Raw genomic sequence first — 24,263 nt, forward strand, 5'->3', positions numbered from 1 at the left:
GGACCCATAGAGATCATCTAGTCCAACCCCTTGCTCCAGCAGGGATACCCGGAGCACTGAGGCACAGGGTGGCATCCAAGTGGTTTTGGAAGATTTCCAGAGAAAGAGATGAATGAAGGTCAAACGAGGGGCCAGGAGCACCTCTCAGTACAACAGACCCTAATTGTGTGGCCAACAGCAGAGATGGACAAGGGACCACACGCATCTCTGGTACAACCAGGATGGTTGCTCCTCTATGTCAGCAAACGAAATGGGGTAACAACGGGGTGCCCAGGCTGGAAAGACGAGCAGAGACTTCCCCATGTCCCTTACCACGCTGACGCCTCCGGAGTTATCGGGGCTGCACATCCCCTCCAGCGGGGCCATGCCGATGGTGGTGCCCCGGAACGTCTTCCCGCTGTCCAGATGTATTCCGGAAAGGAGAGCGGACAGGCCGTTAGAGCCTGCGGACGGGGCCGTTAGCAGCCCAGGGGGCCCTGGAGCCCCCGTCCCGCCAGGCCCGTGTCCCCGGGCGCTCACGTCAGCAGCTGGGCGTTGTCGTGCTTCTTGCGAGCGCGCAGCGTCTTCCTCCACTGCAGGAAGGACCAGAGCGTGGCGTTGGCGTCGCTCGTCACCGTGCACTGGTCCCGCTCCGTCCACACCTCCAGGCCGATCAGGGCCACCTTGATATTCAGCGACCTGTAAAACTGCAGGAAGGGGACAGGGATGGAGGGGACAGGGACTCCCAGGGCTGGTGACATAGGGAGAGGCCCTGAGGGTTGCCAAAGGGGTGGCCCTGACCTCAAGCACTTTCCCATGCACTGGGAGTGACCAAACGGCCAGGCTGGTCCCTCATCCCTGTTCTTACCTTGTCCACGTAGTTTGCGATCTCCACGATGCGCTGCTTGGTGTGGCCCAGGTTGAGATTCTGGTTCCTGAACTGCAAGGACATGAGCCCAGGGAAGGGGGTTGCTACCCCAAGTTTGATGCTTTCAGTCCCCTTTTCCCTGTCACGCCGGGCTGTGGGTGACCCCCGGTGCAGAGGACAGGATAAGAGGGATTGGCACTGGCAGGGCTTGTGCAGTGGGAGAGCTGAAACCACCAAAGATCTGCCATTTCACTAGTGACTCTGCACTGCTGCTGATGTTCTTAAGCTGCAGCAGCATCTCTGCATGAGGGAAGCAGCGGGAGGACACCCAGAGCTCTCAGGACGTGACAATATGTGATCTCAAGTGAAAAACACAGCTTCCAGGTGAGGCCTGGAGGCAGTCTGAGCTGGCACACCCAGAGTCCAGGCTTGTGCTGGACACATCCTAGACGTGCTGCACCTGAGAAGCTTGGAAAGGGAAACGGAGAGGAGCCCTGGCTTATCTGCAAAGGACCGTGTTTCTGTCCCGGGGAGCTCACCAGGGTGTAATCAGCAACGATGAAGAGCTCCATGTACTTCATGGTCCTCCAGGCATCTCTCCTGGCCTGCAAGACAGACGCAAGGCTCACAAGAGGGAAGGAGCAGACAGACAGGGACAGAGAGGCCTGGGCCACGGGGTATCTAAGGTCACCAGACACGGCAGCCCTGTCCGGGAGGATTGGTTAAGGGCAGCAACTGAGGCATGAGAAGACAGGAAAATTGGGGTGGCTGTTGGATGCAATTCCCAGTCTCATCCCAGGACCCCAAGCCCAGTTCCCTGGTCAGGACTCACCGCAGTGCTGCATTCAAACACATTTGCTCTCACCCTGTACCACCCAGCACCTCTCCCTGGGCTTCCCATTGAGGTCTCCTGCGCAAGCACAACCCACACGACCTATCACCACCCCGGGCAGCAGAGGACATTTAGCAGGGGCACAGATGGCCCTCCATCCCTCCTGCGAGCGAGGGGCCGCGGGGTTTACCCGGGGACGCGCTGGCGCGAAGACGCGGGCGATGTCGGCGACGCTGCTGCCGAAGGCGTCTCCGTGGCCGCAGGTCCCAGCGCGGAGGGGCAGGTGCTCCGCTCGGTAGATGACGTGGTGCCCGGGCTCCGGGGTGCCCAGGGGTTGCAGGTAATAGCTGTCATTGCTGCTCACCACAATGAGGCCTCTGCAAGAAGGGGAGCAGGCCCCGAGTGGCTCCTGTTGCTCTTTCACTCTTTCCTGCTCCCTCAGCCCTTGCTGAGGCCTCACAAACTGCCTGCACCTCAGGCTGGGGGCACAGAAAGGAGTCAGGTGCCTCTGTGAAGGCAGCCCTACGAGCTAGCACACCCTCAGCCTCCAAAGCTCCACGGTGTAGGGCTGCTTGAACGTCACGTTGCCTCGACCAGCTTGGGTCGTGGCTGCGTCTGCCCCTCTCCTTCTCCCAGATGGAGCTGGGAAACGCGGCCCTTGTGCTGCGGCAGGAGGGCTGCCAAGCCCTGCGGGAGCCAAGGGGACTTCCCCGGAGCACTTCCAAACCCTCCCTTGGGGAACAAGAGAGACACCAGCAGGAAGAGCCCCTTCTCTGCTCCCCCGACTCAGCAACACTCCAAACTCTGCCCAGGGAGACCCCCTCCTGGACAAAACTGACCCCAAGCAACCAGGGATCCAGACCTCCAGGATGGATACGAAGGACTGGGGAAGGGAAGCACGGAACATCAGCCATGCAAACCATCCAGCACTCCACGTGTTGGATAGCCCCTGGTGCAAAGAAGGGATGCAGTCAAGCTTGTCGGATGCGCTGCCTTCATTTGAACTTCCAGGATCTTCCTCTCTACTTTTTGTGTGGGGGATTTACCAGAGCAGGATAACTGAGAAGAAAGGGGCTGCTGGATCCAAGAGCCCCTTGCCCACAACCACACACTCCCTTCGGCTCGTGACAACAGCAGCCAAGAGCCTCCCACTCCCAAGCTGCCCTGTCCTTATTCCTTGCTCCCTACCTTATTCCTGAGCAGGTGCTGACAACAACCCAGGAGCGCCAGTACCCCCGGACATGTCCATGGTAGTAGCAATGGTCCTGGGAGAAAAACAACGGACACTACCGATTAGAAACCTTCAGGAAGGCCCCCAAGTCAGGCAGAGCTGCGTGCCTTGTCCTGAATGCCGCCCCACTCCCTTCTCTGAGCATTTAGCAGCTGGGAGAGCAGTGCTGTGCCATGCCGGTGAGAGAGAGGGATGGAGCCAGGATACAATCAATGCCAGGACATGAACAACCTGCTCCTCACTGCAGGTTATCACCCGTGGCATCACCTGGAGCAGAGCCAGGACCCCTGAGTCCTGCTGCTGCCACTGCCCCGGCCCCCGGGGTGGCTGTTCTGCCACTTGCTTTACGTTTCCACCACAATGAGGATCAAGTGCAGTTTTGGGGGAGGACCTGAGGTGAGCTGAGCTGCCCCATTCTCAGCAAAGGAAGGAGATGGTCTACCTGCAAAAGGCAGCTCTACTTGACGTGGATCAGTGGCTTTGGGGGCCGGAAGGAGAATGCAGGAAGGGAGAAACGTCCCCAGAGTCACTTAATATGGCACCTCCGTGGGAAGGAAGCCACTGGGGAATGCACAAGTCTCCTCCCCTGCTTCCTCCCTGAGGAAGCCATGGAGTCAGGAGCCACCGCAGGATCCTGCCACGGCAGCCCAGCTTGTCCTCTCCCTGCCCTGCAGCTGTAGCGCATCTGGGCTCTCCAGCCCAGGAAACACAGGAGCCCCTGCCGAGCTGCACTGGAGCCCACATGGGTGCACCGAGCATGTCCGGGCTCTGCATCGGTACCGTCCGTGTGGGGCCAGCAGCCTGATAACAAGCCTGGGCCGTGAGAGAGCTTGGACCCAAGGCAGTGTGCCCAGCGCACCAGCTCTGTAGCCACTGGGCAATGCCACCTCCTTGAGCATCTGTGCCCAGCTCCAGGGACAAGGGGGAAAATGAGGCACCCAAAAAAGCACCTCAGGAGCTGCAGAGGATGGAAGGAGCTTCAGGAGGCAGGTTTTGGCTGCAGGGAGCAAAACACACAGCGTAAACACTGTCCCACCCTCTCCTGGCACTCACCGTGTGGTTGGGAGCGACAGTCACAGGCTGCCCGTCCTCAGCATAGTGCGTCTCAGTGTAGCCTGGGGACAGCAGCCTGCCAAGAGAGAAAGGAGGAGGTGGGTCATGTCCCCCTGCTGTCCCTGGGCGCACGGAGCCCCTTGGCTGCCGGGTAAGGCCAGCCCAGGGTCCTGCCCATGACACAGCTCCGGCCCGGCTGCTCAGGCGCTTCCTGCTGCTGCGATGGGCGATGACACCCAGGAAGCATGAGGGAGCGGGAAGAAGATGTAACGTTTGCATCTGGGGAATGTAGGTGCATGGGAGCTGAGGGGCCAGTGAGGAAACGGGGGAATTAGATGGAATTCCCAGTCTACCAGGCAGGATGCTGCCAAGGCAGCTCCCACCTCAAGAAGCTCAGCCTAAGGCATGAGTGCTGGGAAGGGCGTTTGGCACCAAGAAACCCCAACTTGCTCCTGGCAGAAATGCATGCAACAGGGACACTAATCCTGTCCTGTCCATTTGCACTACTGTGCCCAGATGCCACGGTGATGGGCACCCTGCATGAGCTGTGTCTGGGTGCCACCAAGAGAACAGAGTGCAACCAGACACACACACATGGACCTCTGCAGACTCAAGAGCCCTAAATTACTGATCCCGCAGGAAGAACAAAGCAGGACTAAGTTTATCCCTGGTGGCAGCCAGGCCCTCGATTCTGGCCCCATCCCAGTGAATTTACTCTGCGGTAGAAGCAAATCAGCTCAGCACCCACCCCCAGCCTAACCTCAGGCTCTCTCTCCTCTGGGTTTCTATTTTGCAACCAGCTTGACCCAAAAATGCCCCTGTGGGCTCCAGCTTCCAGGCGCCCTAGCCCCTGGCCTGGTCAGCCCGGAGCAGCAGCAGAGCCAGCACCAGTTCCACCACTGCAGGGTCTGCCCCGGGGCAGGCAAAGCACCAGGAGCCTCCAGAAAGGAAGGGCAGGGAAGAGATGAGGTGACTCCTGCTACTGCACAAGGTGAAGTCTTGCTAGAAGGCACTGCCGAGGATGGGCTCTGATGACAACCAGCTCTCCTGGCCCCCAGGGAAAGCCGCTTTGAGGTTTGTCCCTTGGCTGTGAGCTGGCAGGAGGCAGCGGTGGGAACGGCCGCAGCCGCCTGGGTCCCCTCAGCAGACACCGCCTCTATGCACAGAGGGTTTTGGACACTGGGGACGCTCCTGGTCCTCGGCTCCCGTTTGCTGCCCCAGAGCCCCTCACCCGAGCTCAGCCTCCTCCTGCCCTGCCCAGCCTCCTTGCACCCCTGCAGACACTCGGCAGGTACCAGGCCTCCTGTCAGACTTCTGTTTTGCCCCTTACAGCCACGTTTCAGCCCTCGGGAGGGCAAAGCAGCACCAAGACCTCTACTCACGGCTCCTGCATGCGCTGCCACCCCTGGGGCTCCCCAGTTTTGCTCCCAAACACGCCCAGCTTCCCCTCCCTCCAGGGCCAGGCCCTGCTCCCCATCAGCCCTTTTCCTCGGCCCCCTTCTCCCGAGTTCAGCACTTTTCCGAGCACCGTCTCCACTCGTTCTACAACACCCAGGGTGATGGGTACCACGACGAGCAGCAAGAACAGGGCTCTGTCCCTCCAAGGACCCCTCTGCTCCCCAGTGCACTCAAGGGATTGGGGAGGCAGATGTGGTCAGATGTGCTCTGGTTCAGGCATGACAAAAGGCAGCGCAAGGGGATGCAGCGTAGAGAAGTGACACGGTGCCCCCATGGGACCGTCCCCAACGCCACCCCAGCCCTGGCCAGGGCAGGGGTCTCCCAGAATCACCAGGAAAAGCAGAAGCCAAAAGCAGAAGCCCCTTCTGTAGAGAACGGCTTCGTGGTGCCTTGCAGCATGCTGCTCTGTCACAGGGGAACACCCGGACGGATCCAGATCAGAGGGATCCCAAGAGATCCCTTCTCCAAAGCCTCCTAGGAGTCTACACGCCCATCCTGCCGAGCCTTCATCCTCACCACTAGCCTAGTTCTTGCACAAGCAGCTTGGCTGAGTGATGGGGCAGCAGCTGAGAGTCAGTGGCTCATAGAGTGAAGGCTGCAGTAGAGCTGTCAGGAGGACGGGTGAGCTCTCTGCACAGGATGCAGCATCTCCAAAAAGGAAAGGGCAGGAAAGAGCTGGCGAGCGGCAGGGAGAGGTGGCTGTGAGTGGTGGAAAAAAACATGAGCGTTTCAGCCCTATCTGGGCATGGCCGAGCATGGCGCTGGCTCCGGCTGTCAGGAAGCCACACGGGGCTGTCACTTCCCCTGCAGGGCAGAGGAGCCAGGGCAGGGCCCAGACCCAGACCCAGGACAATACTGACTCAGCCTTAGCGGTGCCGCGATGCCCAACGTGCCACAAGGCTGGGCCAGCCCCGCGGCCCTTCCCCATCCACTGCGGGCAGAGCCAGGCTCTGCAGCAACCCTCGGCCCCAGGCTGGGTGATGCAGGAAGAGGAAGGGAAATCCCAGGAATTCCCTTCCCCATTGCGCCACCTGCAAGGGCGGCCTCAGCCCCGACACTTACTGGTTTCTCTCCAGCACCAAGATGAGCTCTCTGCCTTCAGCCATCACGGCCACTTCCCCTCGTGCAGGCGCTGGCACCTGCAGAGAAGGCAAAGGAGGGAGAGAGTTAGAAATAAAAGACCCCAGAGCACTGCCAGTCGGCTACCTGTCCCTACTGCTGCTTATCCATGGCCCCGTAGGACACGTGCCTAGTAGTAGCCACTGCAGTAACACATGCAGCGAGGTTGGAGCACCGAGTCTTGTTCAGGAAAGCGGGAGCTGCTTTTCCAATTGCAAAATCATGGTGCTGGGAGCAGGCCTGGCCTCAGGCGCTGAGTGACACGGCTTAGGGACACTAGGGACACACATGCCCAAGGACAGAGGCGAATGCTGCCACCCCCTCCAACCTGAGTCCCCCAAATTCTCATCTCTGAGCAGCTCAGTCTCCCTTGGGGTGAGCTCCAGGCAGCCTGGGCTGTTCAGGGAACAGTCCCCTTTGCCCATCCCTGTCCCCAGCATCTTCCTCTGCTGCCCAGTTCACGTCACATCTCCCTGTCTTTCATCTCTGGGTCCACTCTACCTACTCCATCCCATGCTGTGAACTCGAGGAAGGAGAGAAATAAGTCCTCCCGCTTGATTTACTGTGAGTTTCCACACTCGCAGGAGGCAGAAGAGAAGAAAGCACCTGCCAAGCAGCCAAGGACAGGGGAGAGAGAGCAAGTCCAACCTCTGCTCATTGCTCCCCACAGGGAAACACACCACCAAGAGCACGTTCAGAAGCCAGACAGCCACATAGACCAAAACAACTTGCTTTACAATGATGTTAGCAGGGGTCAGGATGCTGCTGCATCCAAGCATTCTGCCCAGGGATGCTTGGAGCGCCTGGATCATCCCCTCCGGAATGGATGGGCAGTACAGAGTCAGAGTCAGGCAGATATAGGAATGTGGGTGACTACACAGCTCATCACCATCCGGAGCAACCGCCCCAGCCCCAGCACCGGATAAAGGTGACACTAAAAACGCTGCCGGGCAGCAGGCCAAAACAGCTGACTTGGCCTCGCCAGGATGTGAGGGGATTCACTCACTCCCTCACTTTGGAAAAAGCTAAATGGGAATCGACCCCCTCAGCGCACGCCCCGTTGGGGCCAGCACAGCGTGACGGGCTGCACTGGGGCGCCTGAGCCCAGCGACACTGCCCTCCCCTGCGTCACCCGTCCCACTCCCCGCCTGGGGACACGAGAGCATCCTGAGCAAAGGATGCTCCTCGGCGCACACGGACGCGGAGGGGACATCCCACGTGCCCCAGGACGGGGAGGCGCCAGCCCGCACGGGGCCACGGTGACAACAGAGCCGGGCTGGCCCAGGCCCCCTTCAGCACCATCGTCCCAGCTCCAAAAAAGGAGACCAGACAGAGCATTAACAGAAACGAGCCAAACCGCAGCAGGCGAAGGCGAGCGGGAGCCCGGCGCGTTCCCAGCACCCCCTCAGGCCCGGCCCAGGCGCCAGCCCCGGCTGATGGATGGAGGAGGAAGCCGGGGCAGAGGGCTCCTCTCCTCCGGCACTGGTGGGAACGGGCTGTATTTTTAGAACATGATCTTATACAAACAGCGCAGCCTGGCCAAACATGGTCTGCGCGTTTTTCTTGCCGTTTCCCTTCTTCCTCCCCAGCCTGCCCCGACCTCAGGCTGTTTCTGATTCTGCTCTGATTCTCCTTAGCACCCTCTCCCCGCCATCCCTCTCCTCCTCCCTTCAGCCGATTCCTTCCTCCCGGGCGCTGGACGGCCTTAAATTCCCCAGCACTTACACCCTGCCTGCGCTGAAGGGCCTTCCTGGCAAAAATGCTCTTCTCCAGCTGCTGCCTTAAAGGGACCCGAGCACCCACTGCCCCTGCTCACGCGCGGAGTCACCACAAAGCTCTGGGGCCACCAAACAAGCAGGTGACACATCATGCCCTGACTCAGTTTCCCCTGCAGCCAAATGAGAGGCACAGGCCCCAGGACTGCCCTTAGGAGCCTAAGATTTGGGGAGATTTCTCCCGCTATAGAAAAATCTGGAAAGGATTTGGGGCCAAACAGGCCAAGGGGAGAAGGGCTGAGCGGACACCACTTAGCCCAGGAGGGTAAGTCGGAGGAGTAAGTGCTGAAGTCCCAAGGAGGCCACCAGACAACAGCTCTCCAGGGAGGGACCAGCTCCACACAAGGCCCCAACTCAGGCCCGGGCAGCTCAGCCAAAGCACCAGGGCTGGGGGAAGTGAAGAGCAGCTGAGACGAAGCTGCCCTGGCCCCAGCCCAGCCCACGAGGAGCCCAGCAGACCCACTGGGCAGAGCTCGAGTCTGTTTTCCGTGCTCAGTCTGCTGATCAGAAAAACCACAAGAGATGTTTGCAGAAGAGCTGAGGCCAAAGTGTTTGCTGCCTTCTTGGAGGGGGAAAATGATCTTTGTTTCTCCAGAGCTCCCGGCCATCTTCCTCGATGCTCCCTCCTGCACCGCTGCCGGAAAGCTCTGCTGTAGAGTATGAGAGCGGCCCGAGGAAACACTAAATGCTCAGGAAATCAATAGTTACACCAAGACCCAGAAGCCTCACTACAGTCACAGCCCGTCCATCTGCTTGGGCAGGCCACCAAAGCCCCCCTTTCCAAAGTGAGTGTGAACACAAGAAGGAAGGATGGAGCACAAGTTCCCATCCCGCCGCCACGGATCCAGGTTTACCAGGAAACGCTCGGCAGAGAACGGCTGGATTCTACAGCTCAGTTGTTGGCTGGGAAATAATCAAGGTTGAAGCTGGCTCCAGCAAGGGACTTCAAGATGGACATCAGGGGGAGTTTAGCCATCATTTTTGCCACCAGATCAGGCAGGCGATGCATGTGATCCCTCAGCACCGTGGCCAAGGAAGCAGGGCTGCAGAAGCCCCTGACAGAAGTGCCTCCCTCCAAAGAGGGGTTCAGCTCCACCAATTCCTGGATAAACCTCTGCCTTGCTCCAGCTGCTCCCTGGAAAGGCAGCTAAGAAGCTGGGCTGCGCTGCCTGGGGAATCCAGGTCCTGGAGGCAGGATTTTGTTTCAGGTGTTTCCAAGCAAGCTCAGCCCTGCTGTGGCTCCATCTGCCCTGGCTTATGCTGAAGAGGAAAAGGGGCTTCCCTGCAGGAAGCAGATTGCAGAGGCAGCCTGGGCAGAGCCAGCAGAGCCGCCAGGCACCTGCTGCAGGGTGGAGGCCCCAAAAACATGGGCCTCCCTCCACCCTTCCTGCCCCGCAGCGCCAGCAGCAGGACCGTGACGCCAGCAGCACTCACTGCAACCCCATGGGCTCGCTGCTCCCCATGAGAAGGCAGGGAAAACCCTGTCCCTCTTGGGGCGGAGGTCCCCAGTGCAGAGCGAGAAGAGGCGCCAGGTGTCACAGCCCTGCCAAGGCCATGGGAGACGCTTCAAGCACTCCTCGTGCCCCGACGTGCCCACAGGGACATGGCAGCTCCCATTCCCTGCTGAGCAGGACGTGTAACGCACTCAGGGCAGCCGTGGGGTCCCACCCAGCACGAGGGACCCAAACCAGCTGGCAGCTGAGCCAGGGGCCTGGGAAGCAGCCACAGGACCTGCAGGACACCCAGTTCCACACAGGGAAGATCAATAAGGCCAAGCCTAGCAAACACCCGAGCCAAACGCAGAGATGAAGTCGCGTGATGGGCCGTCCCGCCAGCAACATGGGACACTGTGATCCCTCGGGATGAGGGCCAGGTGACTCAGTGCATCTGCACTGGGTACTCACGCAGCAGTCACTGGATGCTGGTCTGGTGTCAACAAGGAAGCAGAAGAGCAGGAGAGGGTTCAGCCAAGCGCTGAAAGAGCAACTCCAGGGTTGGGAAGGCGCCCCAGCGCTGCGCTTCTGTGCACAGCACAGCTGACAGCGGCAAGGCCGGCCCCGCTGGCATCTTCACCAGCCCATCCCAAGCAGCTCCCCTGGCTCCCGGCCACCGCGCAGGGTGCCCAGAGCCAGCCCAGCAGCCGGCCTTGGCACAGGGAGATGTGGCCTGGCCGGGCTACAGGGCACAACCCATCCCCGGCAGCCGGGAAGGCCTGCGGGCCAATTCCGGCGCAGGCTGCCCGCCCCGTTCCCGATATCCTCAACTTCCTCTCCTGTTCCCTCTTTGCTACGCACAGGGTGGTGACCTCAGTGCTGAAACCAGTCCATGGCGGGAGCATCCCCAGTGTCCACAGGCAGGATCCAGGATCCCCGAGCCACAGGGAGGAAGCGGGAGCTCGGCAGCAGCTCCCTCCTGCTCATCCTCAGAGCAGCCTTCGCTCCGTCCCCGCTGGGAGGGAAGGAGCGGGAGGAGGATCCCGGCAGCAGCGGGACGGGACCTCATGCCCAGGGATCAGAGGAAGCTGTTGGCAATCAGGGTCCCCTCAGCCTCCTGCCAGCCACGCTCGGCCCCCCGCAAACCTCAGGCCCCGCTGCCACCAGTGCTGCGGAGCGCAGGGAAATCGCTTCCATCTGTGCCAGGAGCCACGGAACCCACAGGGAATCCGGACCAAACAATAAGAAAGAGGAGAGGGGAAGACAAGGCCAGGCCCATGCCAGGGTTTTCAAGCACTGTGATGTCCCAGCTCTCTTCCTGTTGCCCAATCTCGGCTCTGCTACGGGGCTCATGGGGAAGGAGAGCCCGGGCTCAGGGTCTAACACATCAGGAATGCCCTCGCTGCAAAAGGAGCTGTGGCTACATCCCTCGGGAGAGGGCAGCTTCCCAGGACAAGCAGGAACAGCAGCAGATGGACCCGGCAGCATCCCACCCTCTGCCACAGCCTGGCTCCACGCTGCAGCTACGGGTGTGGAAAGGAGGAGGAAACAGAGGTTTGAGGCAGGTTGCCTCGTCCTGCGAGGGCAAAGCGAGGCCCCTGAATGAACTGAGCCCAGGCCGCTGACACCCTCCGTTCGCAGCAGCCACGTCCGTACCGAGATGGGTCTCGCCAGGCTTGGTGCAGCCCCGGGGCTGAAGGGCAACCCTGGCACCTCTCTCCTGTGCCCCAGGCCTCATTTTCTAGCACATGTCGGAGCCTGGCCAAGCCTGAACAACTCCCTACCCCAGCCCGTGCCCCCAGCTCTCTGCGAGCCGCTCTGGAGCAGGAAAGCCAGGATGGAGAATCAGGGTGCTGCCACGCTGAGCTCAGTGTGAAATTCAAGCAGCAGATCTTGTTTCCTTATCAACATTCAAGGCACAGAGGGACTAAGCACCCGTCCAGCAGCCTGGGTGGATGCCTTGCCCCAGGGTACGCAAAGGGATGGCCTAGAGCCCTGGGATCCCCAAGGAAACCAAGTGGCGGCCAACAATTCCCTTCATACTCCGATACTGAATCTGCTCGGGCCACACTTGACTTCTCAGCCCTTTCCTGTCCCTGCTGATGTTCCCCCCAACATCACGGTGCAAAAACCTGGGACGCCTGTTTGGGGAACCCACCAGAGAGAAGGAGCTCATGGCAGGAACATCGCACACTGCAGCCTTGTGCTTGGCAGGAAGAACCAAGACCTGCTGCTTCTAAAGAACCAGAAAATCCCCCTTCCAAGCCCCAGGCAGCCCCAGCTGTGCAGAGGGGCTGAGGAACAGCAGCTTCCTATGCAAGCAGGCAGAGGCATTCCCAAAGACAACCCCTCCCGCTCCCTGTCTGCCCCCAGCAGCCTGACTGCCACGCAGGGAGCTGAGATAAAAGTATCTCCTTTTCCTTCCCGTTGCTTCAGGCCATGCACGAGTTTCCACTGCTCCCAGCCCGACAAGCAGTGGCTCGGGATGCTCCGGAGAGCGGCGCCGATCCGGGCCGGGCAGCCCCAGTGAGTGGGCGACACCGACCGCGCGTTGATTTGGAGCCTCTTTGCTGCTGGGCACAAGGCAACAGGGTGGGGACGAATCCAAATAGCTTTATCCTAAAAATAAGCACTTTTCCACAGCGGCTGTCGGCAGAGAAATGCAGACCAAGCTGTAAGCTGCTCCCTGCAGATCCTCGGGGTATCCCGGCAAAGGGACCCGCTCTCCCGCGCCTGGTTCCCACAGCGCGACCACCCTTCCTCCCGCCCTCTGGAGAAACAGGAGCCTCCTTGTTCCGCGCTGTCTGCAGCGAGCTGAGGCAGAACAGATGCCAGGAAGCGAGCACAGATCTTGCCCGCACGGGGGCTGGCGTTTTAGCACCACGGGGGTCCCTGAGCAAATTGCAGGAAGCCGGGGGGCCCCCGCGCATTTGCACCGTATGATTCGTGCTCTCCCAGCACCGTGATGCAGTTCTGGGCAGTGGGACATTTGCTAGGGTATAAATAAACCTTCTGTTGCGCCACATTCCCCATCCCAAATGCCCTATATATAGGCTGGACCGCTCTGGCCTGGGACTGTCATCTGCTTGGAACGGAGGGGACATTTCTGCAGTGCGCACAGGATCCTGCACACAAGGGGGTGTCACGGGCAGGGAGGGCAGCTGCGGGAGGGCCACCCGGCACCCAGGATCAGGGCACCAGAGCCTGTTCCTCCTTCTCGCCCGCGCGGCCCTGCAACCCCTCCTGTTCTACAAGCAGGAAATGGAGCTGACTCACCCCTTGTATCTATTCCACGGAGCAAAGAGAAGTCACAGACAGGCCAATAGCTCTCACCTAGAGACACGCCGATTGCTCCAAAGCTGCTGCTCAGCTTCTCATCCAAACCAATACCGCCAAAGAGGCCAAAGAAGAATCACATTCACCTAAATCTTCCCAGCAAGAAGTATGCTCAGCCCCCAGCAGCAGGTTTTCCCGCAAGGACTTGCATCAGGGCTTGTTCTGCTCAAAACCCATTTAATTTGCCTCCAGGAGGACCAGAGCCCCCAGACCCTCCCCAGCTGCTGGGTCTAGGGAGCAGCTGCTGAGGCCCACGGGCAGCTGTGGAGCAAGCTGACCCCAGGGCTGGGAAAGGCGCCAAATACAGGCAAGGGTTGAACGCAGACCAAAGTGGATTTAGAGGTGGTGGGGGCAGAGGGGAGGGTTTGATGACCAGCAGAGCAGTTCTGGGAAGAAAATTTTCCAAGGATACTATCCCCTTAGCCCCCGGGGTCTGTCTGTGTGTCCTGGCCAAGCCGTTTGCAATCAGTCTGATGAGCTACCTCCATTTCACCTCTATAAACTGTCCAGCTGCCTTCTACTCACCCCTGTGCACAGGTCCTGCAGCTCTTGGACATCCTTCCAACTACCTGATGCTTCAGACCACGTTTAATTCATTTGCTACTGAATATTCTGCCTTCCCAGGCCTGTTTGAGGCCTAGAGCCACACTCATCCGCGCTCTGTTTCTGCAGGTGAGATGGGCCAGCCTAGGTGCTAATCTGACCAACCTTGCTGACAGCTTCTGCTTTCTGGGTTCACCCCTGATTTTCATTCTCATCAGCCCCTTCAGAAAAAAATATATGATGTTTTCGCTTACCAAACAGACCCCTTCTCCCCTTCTTGTTCAGGGAGAACAAGTTCTTGCTCAGTGCTGTTCATATGTCCCTTGGCACTGTGCAACCCGTGAAACCTGTTGTTCCCCTGAACATTTGCAGTAAGGGCTAACCTAAAAACCTTCTCGGTGTCACTGTCAATGCTGCTCAGGGCAGCCGCAGTAGCAGCCCTGGACCTATCTGGTTGCAACGTAAGTAGGTGGTTATTTCTGGAACCATAAAGGGCAGCAAGTTTGTTAAGAGGAAAAAAAAAAAAAAAAAAAACAGCCAACTCCTGCAAAAACCCAGCACCTCCGCACAAGCCTGAGCTCTGCTCGCAGCAATGGGCGCTCTGAGCAGGACGCGATTCCCTGCTCCGAGCACTCGCGGAGGGGACGGGAAGCGTCGCCTCCCTTCACATCCACACTCACCTTCTCATCCAGGCTGACAGCTCGTCTGCTGCGTCCTCCGAGGAGCCAGCGTGGAGTGACCACTTCTCCTTGGGGTGGGGGTCCTAGGAAAGAAGGGACAGAGCGAACGCATGAAGGAATCGGGGATTTCGCTGTAATTGCTGGCAGCGAGAGCTTCTCTGCACCCATGTCCAGAGAGGAGGCGCAGAGACAAAGCTGATGGCTCTGGCTGGCACCCAGGTGTCAGCAGCCCCGGGGGTGACACCTCTCAGGTGTCATTGCCAGACAGATACCACTACTGAAACCAAAGAGTTCCCCCCACGTCGCTGAACCAGCACGTTTCCTTGAAGCGCCCCAGGGATGTCACCGCTCTCACGTGCTGCTGGGGCCACGCTCAGGTCTCAAATCCAGAGCCAAATCCACAAAACCTGCCCCTACAGCAGCATCCCAAGGAGAGGGGCTGCACGGGCTCCCTGTGCCGGGGCGGCTCTAGGGCCGAGACGGCAGCGCTCACCCACCACAACCCCGTGCTGTCCTCACCTCTTGCACCACATTTACCAAGCTACGTGCCCGGGCAGCGCTGCGGTCGCTGCCCTCGCTCGGGTCACTGCTAACAACGCCTCCCGTTGCAGGTGTTTTGGGTTTGTGTGTCTCTCAGCACACCTGCTGCTAACCTCTTGGTTAGGAGAGGACCTGCTCAAAGGAGGGCTGCGGCGAGGCGAGGCTGAGATGCAGGAACTGATAAGTCAGCACTTGCAGCCTCCTACCAGCAAGCAGGTGGGCCCAGCCTAGCAGAGCCGGGCTGGAGAGCTCGGCTCCATCCACCCTGACCTAACCACCCTTGAGCACCCGAGCACACACGAGGCTGCAAAGCTTGAAAACAACCAGGGAGTTTAGAGAGCAGCATGCGCATCTCACCCGCTCCACCTCTCCCCACTCATTCTGAAAGTTTCATAACATCAGCTTTAGGTCTTACATTATAAAAATACGTTTTTTTTTGCCATATCTATGTTTTCACTCTACTGATTCTCATAACTTATGGCATCAGGAAATGTACTTCAATTGCACAGAAATCCAGTAGAAGCCACGATCTCCTGCTCGCTTCTAGCCAAAGCTGGACATGAAAAATGGAGCAGAGCAGCTAAAAGCGCTGCAGGATGTTACGGGTTTCTCTGAGACATCCCAGCTCCCCAGGGCAAAGCAGCACAAGTCATTCCTTGGCTCGCTTAGAGCCGTGCAGACTTTCTAAGATTTTTTTTTTCTTTTTCATAAACAATGTGGCTGTATCTGATTGCAGGAGCACAAGCGGCTACTGATGACTTAAGCCTGGAAAACAACAAAAAAAAACAACACGTTGCTGCTGAAGATACTGCGAAAAGGGGAGAAGGTCTGGCAAAGGACGGGCCACCTTGCCAAAGAAAACGTCGTCAGTGAACGCTTGGATCCAGTAACCCTCCCCAAGACAGGGCAGTTATTTACTAAGGGAGTGGAAAAATAGGGCTTACAGCTTCATAATTTTACATGCTTGTTTTGATTCCCCGTGCAACTATCTGGGGAGATCTGGCTGGAGGAAATAGTAAAAGATGAAGTTATTGAAAAAAAGCTGAAGTTAATGGTTAGAGACTGCAGTCTGAGTGTTTAAAAAGACCACAGTGTCCAAAGCACGGCCATGTGTGTCACACAGGGCCCCCAAGGACTCCTTCTGCGATAGCACACGGTGGCATTTAATCAGCTTTTATTATATATAGCATTTAATCAGATTCCACGAATAACTGTAGATAAGGTGGCGGCAGGATCCGAGTTTCCCTCTCCTCTCCTCCTCCAAGAGCGTTAGCGAGGCCACCGAGGCCATGGCCGTAAATAATTACTTGGCTGCAGGGAAACTGAGGCAGCGCAGGGAAACGACTTGACTTAAACCACGTGTGGTAAAGGCAGAGTACACAGGAGATGCACAGAAGTGCCAAGCTCTGGCAATCACACTTTTATTCACTGGAGTTTTCAGTCTTTTCGTTGCAGTTAAGTGAAGAACAACTTTTTTTCCTCAACTTGCTCCTGCAAAGCAAGAAGGGCAAATAAAAGCTCTCCCCCACTCACACACAGACCATCAGGAGGCAGAAATGGCCTTTCCGTCCCATCTGCCAGGGGCTAAATTGAGGGTTTTCAGCTCCTTGGGAAAAACATCTAGAAACCCCTTAGAGACAACGCGGGGGTCGCTTGCTCTCCTCGCTTCCCACAAAGCCCATCTCTCTCCCACGCTGTCTGGGGAGAAGATGGGATGAGAGGGGCAGCATTTCTGCAGGGATTACTGGGCTGGGCTTCAGGCCACATCCTAGAAGCCTCTTGGTTATTATATTAAGCTTCGAGCTGTTTTGACTATAGCTTTTGCTGGGAATAGGATAGACTCAGAGCATGAGACAGAGTTTTAAAATCTAAGTCAAATAAACCAAAACGTATCGCAGAGGGGGTTTCCCATCCCTTCCTCATTTTTCCCCCCGGAAAACTCACACGCACACTCATTCCCAGACCTTTCTGGGAATGTTTCATCTGAACTGCGGTGCTTTCGCAGTTCAGACATTGTGAGTGCTCGACCAGAGCGGCATTTCTCCTGAAAAGCCCCGTGGTCAGGGAGGTAGGAGCCCCAAAATAAGCCCCGGAGTAGGCGGGCAGGTTCTCCGTCTGCTTCTCCTCTCCCCTTTATCCAAACAGAAGTTCCTGGCTCCCAATACAGTCTCCATTCCTCTCCCACATACACACCTCACAAGGAACTCTCAAGCTTAGAGTTGCTGGAAAACTTATTTTAAGCAGTAACAGAGTCCAGAAAGGCTGAAAAATCATGCTTACGAAGAAGAAAAAAAGCAGTCTCAGCTTGTGGGGTTGCAGAAGAAAAGTGATGGAGAACAGAGACCACAAGAGACTGAACCCAGGCTGGCAAAACCCCACCAGGCTTCCAAAAAAACGACAAAAACACATGTCTAGATTTGAAAGGTGACAAAAAACTTTGAGGAAAACTGTGTGTTGTTTCACCCCAGCAAAAGTCACTTCTAGGTTTGCTTCAGGGTACCGCATGCTGGAGCTGGGGCACTGTCTGGACCCCAAAACACCGGGTTCCTCTGCAGCGGGATGGAGAGGAGGGGAGGGGGGTATCTGCTGTTTGCAGGGACCCCCAAGGGCTCCAGCAGGGACCAAGGTGGCACCGGGGGGTCAGGGGGCGTCTCGGCCGCCTCTCGCAGGGGGTGCCGGCCGGTCCTGGCGCTCCGCTCCCGAGCGGACCATATAGAGTCATAGCGCGAGCCCGGCTGTCCCGCACGGGCTTTGCCGGAGGGAGCAGCCTAGGGGGCACTTCCCTGGCAGCCTAAACCCGTCCCTGGCCCATTCGAACAGACCCCATTCCAGCGGTGCCACCCCCGCCGTGACCCCAAAAGCCACCGTCCTTCTCCCGAACGGCACCGCTCTTCCCGCAGCCCTGGCCCGCCTGCCGGCGCTCTTACCTCGCGGCCCCGAGGCGCCCGCCTGGCCGGGCAGCAGCAGCAGCCCCAGGAGCAGCACGGGGTCCCCCCAGAGCGCGGCGAGGAAGGGCCGCCGGGGGGCTCTCCTCGCCATGCCCGCTCCGGCGGGGCCCTCAGCGCCTCTGCCCGCCCGCCGCCTCCGGCGCGGCCTTCCCTCTTATGCGCCCGCCGCCCGTCCCACTTCCCCCCGCCGCCCCCATGCGCGCTCGCCCGCGGCCGGAGCCCCTCGCCTCGGGCGGGCGGCCGCGTCCCGGCCTCGGCGGCGCGCGGGGAGGGATGGCGGGGAGGAGGGGGGTGGCATTGTTCGCCTTTATTTATTGCTGTGTTTCTTGGCCCAGCCGCGCCGGCTAATGAAAACCAGAGCGGCGGAGCGGGCGGCTCGCAGGCTCCCCCCGCCGGGACGGGGCCGAGGCGGCAGCCCCCCGCGCGCAGCCCGCCGCCCCATCGCACGCGTTTTGCCGAACGGCGCCCCGATTTCCCTCGCGGCTGCGTCCTCCGAGCAAAGGAGCTGCCCGCGAGGAGGTACCGCCGCGCTGCACGTGAGGAGGAGGAAGGAAGAGCAGTTCAGTATCTCCATCCCCCTGCAGCACCCAAAGCTGGGATGGGACAGAGCAGACACCTCCAGGACCCTCAGAGAAAGGCATGGAAAGCCTTGGAAAGGGGTGCTGCTTGCTTTCCCTCTAACACATCCCCCAAAACGCGCTCCACGGTTTCACTACATAGCTTCATCCTCCTCCATCCCTGCAGCCAGCTGGAGCTCCTGCCCGGGGTCACCAACCCCTTCCCCATGGGGTTCAGCCTGCGCCGCTGTTCCCAGGATTCAGGACATCATTCTTCCCTTCACTCCTCCTCCTTCCTTACCAAATCTCGAGCGGGCTCTTCCAGAGAAAGGCTTTCGTTCTGCCCTGTCGCCTTTCAGACGAGATGCAAAAGAGGCTTCAGGGCCGCACTGGCTATCAGAGATCCCTCAAGCTTCTCCCTCTCCCCGTAATCATCACCGAGTTAAAAATCAGCTTGGGAAGATGAACAACCTGCCTGTACAAAGGAGAGCAGGTAGGAGAGCACTAGCTCCCATTCAATTAGCGGATATTTCAAATAGGTCCGTAAGAATTCAAATTATTCAAAATCCTAATAATAATAGTGATTTACCCTAGTAATCAAATTAACACCCAAGCCACACTTTTACTGTCTCCCCGACCTGAGACAGGGCAAATTAGAAGTTGTACTAAAAAAGGCCTGGGGCTCACCTGTCCTTCAGGAGAGATGGGCACAGGGAAGGCATCCTAGTGCCCCAGAGCAAAGGGCAGCACAGATAGCAGAGCAGCGTGGTCAGACACTCTCCTGCAACGTGATAGCTTTTAAAGTCCTGTTCAGTAGAAGGTGTCCCAGGTCTGCGAGGAGACTTTGAAGGCCTGTTCCAAGCCAGCACCCTGAGGCCGTTGCTGCTGGCCTGGTGTTAAAAGCTCGCTCAGTGTGAGCACGGAATTTCACCACTGAGCCGCTCCATCTCCCCAGGCAATCTCAGTATCTTGCTCAGCCCTGCTCAGACATTCCCCCTACTCACACACTGGCTGCAAGTCTTTGGCAGGGCTTTAGGAGCCCCCATTAACAGATGGTCAAGCAGCCCTGAGATGCAGCATTTCTCAGTACCTTTTAGCACTCTTACCACAAACTTCTTTCTCCTTCTTAGGTTGAGCTCTGTAATAAAGCACCAAGAAGGCCTCACTGAAGCTGGAAGCTGCTAAACCTCACCAAGGTAGCCTGTGCATTCCCCACGCCTTCCACGAGAGGACAGGAGGAACAGCAAACCCTGCCAAATAAAAGAAAAAGGTCACTTTAAAAGATAAACCTGTGCGCCATGGGGCTGCTGGGAAGTGGAAGGCATTATCACCCCATCTGAAATCCAGACAGCTCCATGGAAGCCTAACAGAGCTACTATAAATCAAGAGCCTCAGAAAAACCTCGTCAGCAATGTCCAGAGGGGCAAGGCTCTGCGGAGCTGCAGGGCGCTGCGAATATCCTTCTAAGAAAGGGAGATTTGTGGTCACAAATGACATGGAGGGGTGAGCCAGGGACTAGGACGCAGTAGGGATCATAAGCCAGAGGAAAACCTTATTGCAGTACGATAGCCAGCAGCCAAATGTCTTCCCACACGACATCTTTATCCCACATGCTTCCAAGAGGGGACATGAAGGAAATTAGCCATTGACAAAGCATTTTGCTGGTAGTTTATTTGCCCATATTGCATTTGCCCACTGAATCACCCCACATCTGCACCTTCAGCATTACCGTGCACGCAAGTGCCAATGTCTGCTCCCTGACTTTCTCAACCAGTGCAAACAACTGGTTTCCATTTCTTAATTACCTTGTTTAAGCATTCGGAGCAAGCACGGGTTTGGTAAAAGCATCTAAAATTAGTGCAGCCTCAGGAGTGAGTTAACACAGGCTATTGCCGCTTCCCATGCCACAGGGAATCTCGGAGTAGCTGTAGGCCATGGCACTACACGCGGCATGAGACCGCAACAGCTGGTGATTATCCAGCACAGCTTATAAAAGGGCTTCTTGTGAAAAGGAACAGGCGCCCTTACGCCCGCCTACAGCCTTAATCACTTGATATCCCTGCTGACAAAGCCAGCAGGAGCTATGGCACCAAGCACGGTTCTGCAGCTGGATGGCAGGGCCAGGCAGCTGTGGCTCCGATCAGCTCAGGGGGTTCTGTACCACCACCTGAGCCAAGAACAGTGCGTGTGAAGCAGGGGTGGAAAGATCACTCCGCTGTGGAATTGACACCCTGGGTATCCTCCATCCACCTCTATGCTCCGGCCTGTCCTCAACACTCACCCTTCCCTGTGTCCTTCATGTTCACACAGGGAAGCGAGCAGCACACCTGGCAAGCCTGGGCTATGCATTTGCCATCACACCACCAAGGCTCTTAGACTGTTACAGCTCCTTCTGCAAGGATAAGACAGTTGTAGAGCAGTATTAGGACTCTATACTACTTGTAAGAATTTCTGCCTTGATAGGCAAAAAAATGGTCTCCCCACATCCAAGTTGACAAAGTCATCCATTAAAAATACCATTCAACCTGCACACAAAACCACAGACATCCATGCCTTTGGGAGTCCAGGAAACACAGGTGGTGTGTTACGACCTCCAGATCCAACCAGCAAGTCTAAGAGACTTACTTGCCCAAGGAAGGCCAAGGACAGGGTCTGTGCATGACTCGAGAGACTTGGCAGCGCCTCACAACAAGCACCCTACGGCAACAGCGACTCAGGAGATGCACCAAATTGACACCAGGTAGAAAAGCCAACATAGCTATGGGAAAATGAGAAGGGAAGAATCCTGCAGTTTGTGTCACTCTACTTGTGATATAGCTAGGAAGTAACAGGGTTGCAGCACTCTACTTCAGGGCATGTGAATACAGTTTAGACTGTGTGAAAAAAATCTCTCCTATTGGTGTTCTTATAACAGTCCTCATAACCATGGAATCCGAGTGTCTTCCAGAAACATATTCATCAACATGGATTTCATTTGTCATATGGAGGTTATTCACCCTCCCACAGGGTCTAATTTGGCCTGGAGAACTCGGTTTATCTGCTGATGTAGGGAGAAAAGTATTAATAAAAGTTTGACTTTCAAACCTTACTTGAGTGAAGGAATCAGGCCTTTTTCATTTACAGTGTTTCAACTTGGTTTGTTGGTCAAGCCTGCAATAAACATGTCTTGTGGCTACGTTACAACTTAAGCCTATAGAAGTACAGCTCCCCAGCTGGTGAACTAATAAATGCAATGCAAAGTAGCATTATAATATAAGCAATATATTAAAATGTTTTTTACAGTTTCCTCTGAACTAATGAGCAGCCAGCCAGGAAGCCCCATTCTTCGTCATTACACTCTCATTTCAGAGAGGAAGTGAATTTTGAAACCAAGATGCTTTTACAGATGGGCAAAAGCGATTAGCTTACCTGGTTTAGCATTGGGCAAATCCTTCTTCAGCTTCCAGTGCTTCAAAGGCATTCGGCTGCATTCCCCTACAGGCCATCACACAACATCTAACAAAAAATTAGCATAGAAGGAGGAGAGAGCAGAGGTCTTTCTGGGAAGCAATCCTCCAAGGGAGAACCACTGGGAAACAGGCAGTATCTAGAAAGATCTCCAGTAAATGCTACTGTATTCTGGGGGGAACAAAGTTCCCAAAGAAGTCAGACACTTCAACTTTCCTTTTGCATCATTCCTACGATTGGTTTCCATAGTGATCTTTCCAGTTAACAGCAACGAGAGATGTGAATGTGTCCCGGGCAGGAACAGCTCGAACTCCTCAGTCATTCTCCCGTCACTGCCTGATTAAGTGAACCTCTACCTTCGTATTTGTTCTCCATAGTCAGGACTCCAAAAACATCCATTAACAACTGAGGATTCATCAATTTTATATATATATATATATATATATATATATACACGTGTATATATATATATGTTATATATATATATATATATATATATATAAAAGGTCCTTCAAGATAGCATTTACAGCACAAAAGCTAGAACTAATTAAGAACATCATGACAGCGTTACTGAGAAGCATGTCTGAATGGTGAATGAGCTTTTCTGAAAACACTTTTAAAGCATGAAGTGACTTTCTACCCGCCTCTTCTCCACCATTTTTTCTTGCCTCGCCAACCTGACCACAACCCTGACCACAGCTCCAGCCTGTAGACAGTACATCTACAGGCAAGTCCAAAGGCCCAAACCAGTCATTACATTTACTCAGCAATGAACAAGGTACAAGTGAATAATGATAGAACTGTATCAAACCTGCTTTCAGGTTCTGGAGACAATGAGAGAAAAAAAAAAAAAAAAAAAAGAAAGTCAGGCCACTGGGCTGCTGTTTACTGAGACAGCAACTATGATAGTCAGCCTCAGTGAGATCCATCAGCATACTCAGCATCTGCACAATAAAAGTTGGGGGGATGTGGCAAGTGCAGACCAAAGAGCATTGCTAATTGAATTAGAACATGAAGTCTGCTCCTTTAGGGTCCCACAGAAATAATTCTGTCCTCTTTAAACATTCAAGCATTGGCAGAACTTACCCTCAAAGTCTTTGCATAGCAGTGGATTAAAAGATGACTCCATTCTGGAATCAACACAAGACAAGCATAATTTCCTGAGACTTTGGAACAAAGTTTTGCGTGTTGGAACCAATGACTTCAAATTTCAACAGTCTCTTCCAGAGAATTATAAACACTGGATGCTCTGCACTCTGCATGAGCGTGAACTGACCTGATGACAACCCGCAATTCCAAAGTGGAATGAGTGTGAGTCATCTTCACTAGCACCCTTCACGGAGAAACCAAGCAAAGGATAAATGGAAATGCTGTTGGAGGACTGAGGAGACCACCTGCCTCTTCCTTTATAACCTAGCCATAAAGGATCTCATACTTAGAAGGCTTTGAAAAGCTGCATTCTTGCCGATTTCATCTGTAATTCCACAGGCTCACTCCTCTGGGGAGAAAAATAAAACAACCTTGTGAAGTTCTACAAGACCTACCTCCTGCTCCCCGCCTTGTGGGGAACAAGCTCAAGACCAGTGTAAAATACCCATACACAATCTTCAGATCACAAAGCCTAACATATTAAGTTCAAGTATACTTGAACTGAAACCACTTCTTCCCTAGGAAAAGGAAGAAAGCTATTTACTGTTGCCAATTGAGGAATTATGCCTATTATTTGCTAAAGCTCTCAAGTTAAATCCCTAACAGCTTACAGAACAGTGACTGCTACATAACTTGGTTAATTTTTCTTTTTTTTTAAAAAAAAGAACAAGATTAAACAAACTTTTGCAGCAGCCCTTTGTTTGCTTTTGCAGGTTTTACAACCTGCAGTTATCTTTACTTACATGAGGGTGGGAACTCAATTAGTTTAAATGCAGAGCCTCTACCTTTCTCTATCTGCCTTGCATCTGACTATTGGCCTCTATGTTTCTGTTAGGGAACAACACACGGGCAGTGCGGACACTTAAATAAAAACAACTGTCACATATTATCTGAATGCAAGAAGACTCCCATGGATACCCCGAGGCATCAGGAGGGCCCTTCAGCTTTATTTGGAGAGTGTTTTTCATCAGTTGAAAGCCTAAATGTACTTTTTAAGAAGCTAACTGGCTTTAAATGAGCACTCAGTAAGACAAGATCTTGTCACACTGACTCCAACACAGCTGAATTTCTTATCACCTGCAAAAAGAAAGTCTTTTCATATGCATATGAGAGCAACTAGCGAGAAACCTCAGTACCAGTGAGCTTTAGCATCCTCTGATTCAGCAACATATAAAAGCAGGTTTCTAGCCCCAAAGGAGCAATCTAAAGGCACACCAGCAACTCCCATCCAAACTGGTCCCAAGGAAAACAGTTACTTCAAGGCGCAAAGAAGTAAAAACAGATTTTGAAAGGTGGAAAGCTCTAAAGTTCTAAG

The 24,263-nt window shown here is 55.6% G+C and overlaps 1 protein-coding gene across 1 annotated transcript in view; it reads right to left on the bottom strand.

Moving 5' to 3' along the window:
• The window catches only part of ADAM33 (ADAM metallopeptidase domain 33), a 31,211-nt gene extending 13,325 nt beyond the window's left edge, over positions 1–17,886 (bottom strand). The window contains exons 1-10 of the mRNA XM_088524994.1: positions 17,775–17,886; positions 14,308–14,390; positions 6,484–6,560; positions 3,964–4,039; positions 2,868–2,944; positions 1,870–2,056; positions 1,387–1,452; positions 848–919; positions 520–686; positions 313–397 (exon numbers count right to left, since the gene is read on the bottom strand). Coding sequence (XP_088381120.1) covers positions 313–397; positions 520–686; positions 848–919; positions 1,387–1,452; positions 1,870–2,056; positions 2,868–2,944; positions 3,964–4,039; positions 6,484–6,560; positions 14,308–14,390; positions 17,775–17,886 — 1,002 coding nt within the window. The remainder of the gene's footprint in view (positions 1–312; positions 398–519; positions 687–847; positions 920–1,386; positions 1,453–1,869; positions 2,057–2,867; positions 2,945–3,963; positions 4,040–6,483; positions 6,561–14,307; positions 14,391–17,774) is intronic.
• Between the last annotated feature and the right edge of the window lie 6,377 nt (positions 17,887–24,263).

Source organism: Tinamus guttatus, unplaced genomic scaffold, assembly GCF_059628265.1.
Source record: "Tinamus guttatus ecotype Peru unplaced genomic scaffold, ASM5962826v1 Tinamus_guttatus_pri_ptg000218l, whole genome shotgun sequence".
In the NCBI taxonomy this organism is placed as follows: Eukaryota; Metazoa; Chordata; class Aves; order Tinamiformes; family Tinamidae; genus Tinamus; species Tinamus guttatus.